General features: G+C 48.6%; 1 protein-coding gene across 1 annotated transcript in view; it reads left to right on the top strand.

Moving 5' to 3' along the window:
* The first annotated feature begins 843 nt into the window (after positions 1-843).
* The window catches only part of LOC147083844 (uncharacterized), a 115,049-nt gene continuing 107,596 nt past the window's right edge, over positions 844-8,296 (top strand). The window contains exon 1 of the mRNA XM_085980109.1: positions 844-947. Coding sequence (XP_085836235.1) covers positions 844-947 — 104 coding nt within the window. The remainder of the gene's footprint in view (positions 948-8,296) is intronic.

The raw sequence follows: 8,296 nt of genomic DNA, 5'->3' as shown, positions 1-8,296 counted from the left end.
CTCCGCCATTCAATAAAATCATGGCTGATCTGATCTTGGCCTCAACTCCACTTCCCTGCCCACTCCCCATAACCCTTGACTCCCTTATCATTCAAAAATCTGTCTATCTCCACCTTAAACGCACTCAATGACCCAGCCTCCACAGCTCTCTGGGGAAGAGAATTCCAAAGGCCAGAGGCTGGGTATCCTGTGGCAAGTGTCTCACCTTATGACTCCCCAAAGCCTTTCCACCATTTACAAGGCACAAGTCAGGAGTGTGATAGAATACTCTCCACTTGCCTGGATGAGTGCAGCTCCAACAACACTCAAGAAGCTCGACACCATCCAGGACAAAGCAGCCCGCTTGATTGGCACCCCATCCACCACCTTAAATAGTGACTTGCTGCACCACCAGTGCACCGTGGCTGCAGTGTGTACCATCTACAAGATGCACTGCAGCAACTCACCAATACTTCTTCAGCAGCACCTCCCAAACCCACTCGGATCCTGCAGAGATACCTGTACATCGAGAATCCTCCTCGATGGTGTGCGCTGGCGACGTATTTCTTCTGTCAGCTGCATGGCCTCAATTACGACACGCAGCTCCTGTTTGTGGAATTGGGTGGTACACATGCCTACCTGCGGGAGCTGCCTGTCTTCTACCAGGAACTGCTATGGGTCTGGAACAGCGTCGCCTCCAGGCGGAGTTCTCCCCCATCAGGAGTGGCGGTTCTCCTTCGGGAGCCGCTGCTCAGGAATCCGCACCTCCGTGACTGCTGGATCGGGTGGCTGGCGGAGAGCAGGGCTGTGCCTGGCAAGGTGACTAGAATCAGGGACCTGCTCGATGGTGGAGGAGTGGGCTGGATGGCGCCAGAAGAGCTGGCACAGCGCCTGTCCTTGGCCAACGTCTGGCGCACGGCCAAAGCCATCGAGTTGCTGAAAGCGGCAGTGGGCCCCGACTCCACTAGGTGTATCGAGGAGGCTCAAGCACATGGGGTGATCCCGTCCGAACTGACCCCCGTTCGGACAGAATTCCTCATCGGCGCACGACCCTGAAACCCCTCTCAGGAAATGGCGCCTCACAACTTGAGTCGCCTCGGGGAAATGTCCTCCATGCCCTTGAGCTCTGCATGGAGGGGTTTCCTGTACGGGCTGCTGCTGCACACTCTCCACTTTGCCATCATTGTCTGCCGTCCGTACACGCCTTGGCGTGCCATCTTGCCATCTGGTGGAGGCGGAGGTCCCCAATGGAGGGCTCTCTATGCGGGAGTCCTCCCTTGTTCTATTGGGGACTTGGCCTGGAGGGTGTTGCACGGAGCCGTCCCTTGCAATAAAATGTTAAGTAGGTTCACAGACTCCCAGGCTGCCTGCCTTTTCTGCAGCCTAGAGGAGTCCGTGTTCCATGTTTATGTGGAATGTGAGAGGTTGCAGCCTCTGTTCCATTTTTTGAAGGGGCTGCTCCTCGATTTTTGGTTGCACTTCAGTCCCACGCTCCTGATCTACGGCCACCCGGTGCGAAGGGGAGCAGGCAGGTCGGAGGACCTCCTTGTAGGACTGCTCCTGAGCCTGGCCAAAATGGCAATAAACAGGTCCAGGCAGCGGGCAGTCGAGGGGGTCGTACGGCCCAATTGCCTGCCTCTCTTCCACGGCCATGTTCATGCCCGGGTGGCCCTGGAGATGGAGCACGCGGTGTCTGCCGGCACACTTGAGACCTTCCGAGACCGGTGGGTGCCGCGAGGACTGGAGTGCATTGTCACCCTGGCTGGGGTGAATTTAATTTAATTTGATAAGTTTCAAAAATGAATTTAAGTTTTTAAGTTTCATTACAGTCCACTTGTTCGGCCGGGAGAGCGAGAGGCTCCGCTCGGCGATGCAGAGAGCCCTGCAGATGGAGAAGAATGTCAACCAGAGTCTGCTGGATCTGCACAAACTCTCCACTGGGAGTGCCGACCCTCAACTGTGTGAATTCCTGGAGACCCATTATCCAGATGAACAAGTGAAGATGACCAAGAAGCTTGTAGAGACTGGGACCCCTGCCTTGTAGGCATGAGGGCTTGTGACTTTGTACAAAGAGCTGAGACCTGAGCTCTGGAAATGCCATTTACTGTAAATAAAATGTTCAATCTTACATTAAAAAAATTTTTTTAAATAACATTATTTAAAGACAAATTTCCTCCAGTTTCACAGACAGCCTTTGTCACTGCAATAATTTCTTAAATGTTTAATCATTAAATCAAAAGCATCAAAAAGGAAGAGAGTAGCAAAAGTAAAGAAAGACTTGCATTTCTATAGCGCCATTCACGACCACTGGACGTCTCAAAGCACTTTACTTTTTGAAGTGTAGCCACTGTTGTAATGTGGACAAATGTAAGAAGTCACACAACACCAGGTTATAGTCCAACAGCTTTATTTGAAATCACAAGCTTTCGGAGCGCTGCTCCTTCTTCAGGTGAAGTGGAGAAATGCATAAAGACACAGCTTATATAGTCAGAGAATCATGTCAGATGTTTACAGGTAACCTTTCCAACTGCCATTTATCACACCTCGGCAGAGAGTTGTAATGTGGGAAGTGCAGCAGCCAATTTTCACTCAGCAAGCTCCCACAAACAGCAATGTGATAATGACCAGATAATCGGTTTTGTTATGTTGGTTGAGGGATAAATATTGGCAACGGGGATAACTCCCCTGCTCTTCTTCAAAATACTGCCATGGGATCTTTTACATCCACCCGAGAGAGCAGACGGGGCCTCGGTTTAACGTCTCATCTGAAAGACGGCCCCTCTGACAGTGCCGCACTCCCTCAGCACTGCACTGGAGTGTCAGCCTAGCTTTATGTGCTCGAGTCTCTGGAGTGGGACTTGAACCCACCACCCTTTGACCCAGAGGCGAGTGAGCTGCCCACTGAGCCACAGCTGACAGCGTTGGTCCCTTAGAGGTAGAGACAGGAGAAATTATTATGGGGAATAAGGAAATGGCAGAAACGATAAAACAAATATTTTGTATCTCTTCACAGTAGAAGACACAAAAGCAAACCAAAGATGGTGGGGAACCGAGGGTTTAATGAGGGTGAGGAACTTAATGTAAAGTACTAGAGAAACTAATGGGACTAAAAGCCGACAAATCCCCTGGACCCGACGGCCTACATCCTAGGGTTCTAAAAGAGGTGGCTGAAGAGATAGTGGATGCATTGGTTTTGATCTTCCAAGATTCCCGAGATTCTAGAATGGTCCCAGCGGATTGGAAGGTCGCAAATATAACACCGCTATTCAAGAAAGGAGGGAGAGAAAAAACAGGGAACGACGGGCCAGTTAGCCTGACATCAGTCGTTGGGAAAATGCTGGAATCCATTGTTACGGAAGTTGTATCAGGGCACTTAGAAAATCATAACATGGGTAGGCAGAGTCACCATGGTTTTATGGAAGGGAAATCGTGTTTGACAAATTTATTAGAGTTATCTGAGGATGTAACTAGCAGGGTAGATAAAGGGGAACCAGTGGATGTAGTATATTTGGATTTCCAAAAGGCATTTGACAAGGTGCCACATAAAAGATTATTACACAAGATTAGGGCTGACGGGGTTGGGGGTAATATAGTAACATGGATAGAGGATTGGTTAACAGGCAGAATACAGAGAGTAGGGATAAATGGATCTTTTTCAGGTTGGCAGGCTGTAACTAGTGGGGTGCCGCGTGGATCAGTGTTGGGGCCTCAGCTATTTACAATCTATATTAATGACCTAGATGAAGGGACCGAGTGTAATGTATCCAAGTTTGCTGATGATACAAAGCTAGGTGGGACAGTAAGCTGTGAGGAGAACACAGAGAGTCTGTAAAGGGATATAGATAGACTAAGTGAGTGGGCAGTAAGGTGGCAAATGGAGTGTAATGTAGGGAAATGTGAGGTTATTCACTTTGGTAGGAAGAATAGAAAAACAGAATCTTTTTTAAATGGTGAGAAACTTTCAAATGTTGGTGTTCAGAGAGATTTGGGTGTCCTCGTGCAAGAAACACAGAAAGCTAGCGTGCAGGTACAGCAAGCAATAAGGAAGGCAAATGGCATGTTGGCCTTTATTGCAAAGGGGGTTGGAGTATAAGAGTAAGGAAGTCTTGCTACAATTGTACAGGGCCTTGGTGAGACCACACCTGGAGTACTGTGCACAGGTTTGGTCTCCTTATCTAAGGAAGGATATACTTGCCTTGGAGGCGGTGCAACGAAGGTTCACTAGATTGATTCCTGGGATGAGAGGGCTGTCCTATGATGAGAGATTGTGTAGAATGGGCCGATACTCTCTGGAGTGTCGAAGAATGAAAGGTGATCTCATTGAAACATACAAGATTCTGAAGGGGATTGACAGGGTAGATGCTGAGAGGTTGTTTCCCCTGGCTGGAGTGCCTAGAACTAGGGGTCACAGTCTCAGGATAAGGGGTCGGCCATTTAAGACTGAGATGAGGAGGAATTTCTTCACTCAGAGGGTTGTGAATCTTTGGAATTCTCTGCCCCAGAGGGCTGTGAATGCTGAGTCTTTGAGTATATTCAAGGCTGAGATCGATAGATTGTTGGACTCTAGGGGAATCAAGGGATATGGAGATCGGGCAGGAAAGTGGAGTTGAGGTCGATGATCAGCCCTGATCTTATTGAATGGCGGAGCAGGCTCGAGGGGCCGTATGGCCCACTCCTGCTCTTATTTCTGATGTTCTTATGGACTTTCAAAAGGCATTTGATAAAGTACCACACAAGAGACCTACTCGGAAAAGAGAAGCACATGGTATTAAAGGGCTGATGGCAATTTGTGTATATAATTGGCTGAGGGATAGGAGACAGTGAGCAGTGCTGAGGGATGTTTTTCTGACTGGAGGGAAGTGTGCAGTGGGTTCCCCAGGGGTCGGGATTAGGACCATTGCTTTTCTTGTTATATATAACTGACCTGGACTTGGGTATAGGTGAACAAGTTTGAAGTTTACAGATGATACAAAACTTGGCAACGTAGTAAATAGTGAGCATAGTAGTAGCAGACTTCAGAAGGACAGAGACAGACTGTGAAATGAGCAGACACAAGGCAGATGGAATTAAATGAGGATAAGTGTGAAGTGATGCACTTTGGGAGAAACAACAGGGAGAGGCCGTATAATCTAAATGGGACTATTTTGAGGGGGTGCAAGAGCAGAGGGACCTGGGGGTCCATATTCACAAATCTTAGAAAGTGCCGCGGCAAGTTGGTGAGGTGGTTCAGAAAGTGTGTGGGATACTTGGCTTTGTAAATAGGGCCATTGAATACAAAAACAAGGAAGTTACACTAAACCTTTACAAATCACTAGTTAGGCCTCGGCTGGAGTCTTGTGTACAGTTCAGGGCACCACACTTTAGGAAGGATGTCAAGGCCTTGGAGAGGGTACAGAGGAGGTTGACCAAGATGGTACCAGGGATGAGGGACTTCAGTTATGTGGAGAGATTGGAGAAGCTGGGGTTGTTCTCCTTGGAGCAGAAGGTTAAGAGGAGACCTAATAGAGGTGTTCAAAATTACGAGGGGTTTTGATCGAGCATCATAGGAACAAACTGTTCACTCTGGCAAGTGGGTCGGTAACCAGAAGTCTCAGATTTAAAATAGTTGCAAAAAGAACTAGAGGGGAATGAGGAGAATTGTTTTCACACAGAGGGTCGTTCAGATCTGGAACGCACCATCTGAAAGGATGCTGGAATCAGGTTGCACAGGAACTTTCAAACAGTGATTGGACATGTCCTTGAAGAGGACTAGTTTGCAGAGTTCTGGGGATAAAGCTAGGGTTTGGGACTAAATTGGACAGCTCTTTCAAAGAGCCGGCACAGACAGGATGGGCCGAATCACCTCCTTCTGTGCTGTTAGATTCGATGATCAGTGTGAACACGCTGGTGTCTCTTAAGGCTCGTAGAGCTTTTAAAGCTCTTCCCAGTCAGAACATTTAAAGGGTCTCTCGTCAGTGTGAACTCGCTGGTGTGCCAGCAGGTTGGATGACTGAGTGAATCCCTTCCCACACACGGAGCAGGTGAATGGTCTCTCTCCAGTGTGTAGGTGTTGGTGTCTCTTCAGCTCCCTGGAGCTTTTAAAGATCTTCCCACAGTCAGAACATTTAAAGGGTCTCTCATCAGTGTGAGCTCGCTGGTGTTGCTTCAGATCCCCGGAGCTTTTAAAGCTCTTCCCACAGTCAGAACATTTAAACGGCCTCTCATCAGTGTGAGCTCGCTGGTGTTGCTTCAGATACTGGGGGCTTTTAAAGCTCTTCCCACAGTTAGGACACTGAAATGGTCTCTCATCTTTGTGAACAAACTGGTGTTCCTTCAGTTCCCTGGCACTTTTAAAGCTCTTCCCACAGTTAGGACACAGAAACGGTCTCTCATCTTTGTGAACAAACTGGTGTTCCTTCAGTTCCCTGGCACTTTTAAAGCTCTTCCCACAGTCAGAGCATTGACATGGTCTCTCATCAGTGTGAACAAGCTGGTGTGCCTTCAGTTCCCCGGGGCTTTTAAAGCTCTTCCCACAGTCAGAACATTGAAATGGTCTCTCATCAGTGTGAACAAGCTGGTGTTTCTTCACATGCCCGGGGCTTTTAAAGCTCTTCCCACAGTCAGAACACTGAAATGGTCTCTCCCCAGTGTGAACTCGCTGGTGTGTTTGCAGGTGGGATGAACAAACAAATCCCTTTCCACACACGGAGCAGGTGAACGGACTGTCCCTGGTGCTACTGCGCCGTTGAACTTCCAACATAGACGGGGAACTGAATCCCTTCCCACCGTCCCCACCTTTACCCGGTTTCTCCCCGGTGTGATGGTGTATGTGTCTCGCCAGGTCAGGCGATCGGCTGAATCCGCGTCCACACACCGAACATGTGTGCGGTTTGTCATCGCTGCAATCGCTGCTTTCTCCTTCCATGTGCAAAGGCCGATGATATTCAGGTCCTGATGAATCCAGCGACTCTGTCAGATGTTGACGTAATGTTTGGTCTGAGCTTCCCGCCTGTAACTGCTCCACTTCTATAACCCTGTAAATTGAGATCAGAAAAGGATCAGAGGCAAACTGTTGTTTAATTTTCCCCTTTCCGAACCTAGGGGCAGTGAAGCTGATTTTCAGGCTCCAGCTGCTGCACAGGTTGGTTGAAAATATCAGCAGTAATGGCGGCTGCAATACCCACAAGCTGCAGAAAGCGCTCTGTTGACGCCGAGTCCCGCACATGCGCCTCATGGCCCCCGCGCTCTCCCTCCTGCTCCACAATCGCCCGTCCCAATCGGTCCACAATGCGCATGATCAGCACAAAAAACCCCGCGGTTGGAACATCGGGCACGCATGCGGAGCCGCAACATCTGGTACGCGTGCGCGGCTCAGGTGGGGACGAGTCGATGTTTCGCCTCAGCCGCCAAGGAGGTGCGCATGTGCAGGACGACCCAACATTCCTCCTGTCAGCAGTCACTCCCTCGTTTCTTTAATAAAAACAGAAAATGCTGGAAATACTCAGCAGGTCAGGCAGCATCTGTGGAGAGAGAAACAGAGTTAACATTTCAGGTCAATGACCTTTCGTCAGAACTGCTTGTTCTTTAGTGTCATCCAGTGGCTCAGTGGGTCGCACTCTCGCCTCTGAGGCACAAAGTTGTGGGTTCAAGTCCCACTCCAGAAACTTGAACATTGAATGGCGGAGCAGGCTCGAGGGGCCAAATGGCCTACTCCTGCTCCTATCTTCTGTGTTTCTATGTAAGTTTAGGGACCCTCCATGTTGACTTTGTCCGATCCTGTCACTGTTTTCCAAGTGCTCTGCTATTACATCCTTTAAAATGGACTCTAGCATTTTCCCCACTACCGATGTCAGGCTTACCGGTCTATAATTCCCCATTTTCTCTCTACCACCCTTTTTGAATAGTGGGGTAACATTAGCTACCTGCCAATCCATGGGTACTGTTCCAGAGTCTATCGAATTTTGGAAGATGACCAGCAATGCATCTACTATTTCTAGGGCCACTTCCTTAAGTACCCTAGGATGTAGATTATCAGGCCCTGGGGATTTATCGGCCCTCAATCCCATCAATTTCCCTAACACCATTTCCTTACAGATACTAATTTCATTCAGTTCCTCCCTTTCATTAGACCCTATGTTCCCTGACATCTCTGGGAGGTTATTTGTGTCCTCCTTTGTGAAGACAGAACCAAAATATGTATTTAAGACCAGGACCAGTGCAAGATAGATTAAGGCGATAATTAGTACAACTAAATCAGGAGGTACAAGCAGTAAATAAAGAAGTGAGGAACCAACAACAGTTTAAAGATCTAGAAAGGAAGAATGCTGGACTTAAACCA

Source organism: Somniosus microcephalus, unplaced genomic scaffold, assembly GCF_052327205.1.
Source record: "Somniosus microcephalus isolate GS21.2 unplaced genomic scaffold, FLI_Smic_1.0 scaffold38, whole genome shotgun sequence".
In the NCBI taxonomy this organism is placed as follows: Eukaryota; Metazoa; Chordata; class Chondrichthyes; order Squaliformes; family Somniosidae; genus Somniosus; species Somniosus microcephalus.
This window is presented reverse-complemented; position numbering and strand designations above follow the sequence as displayed.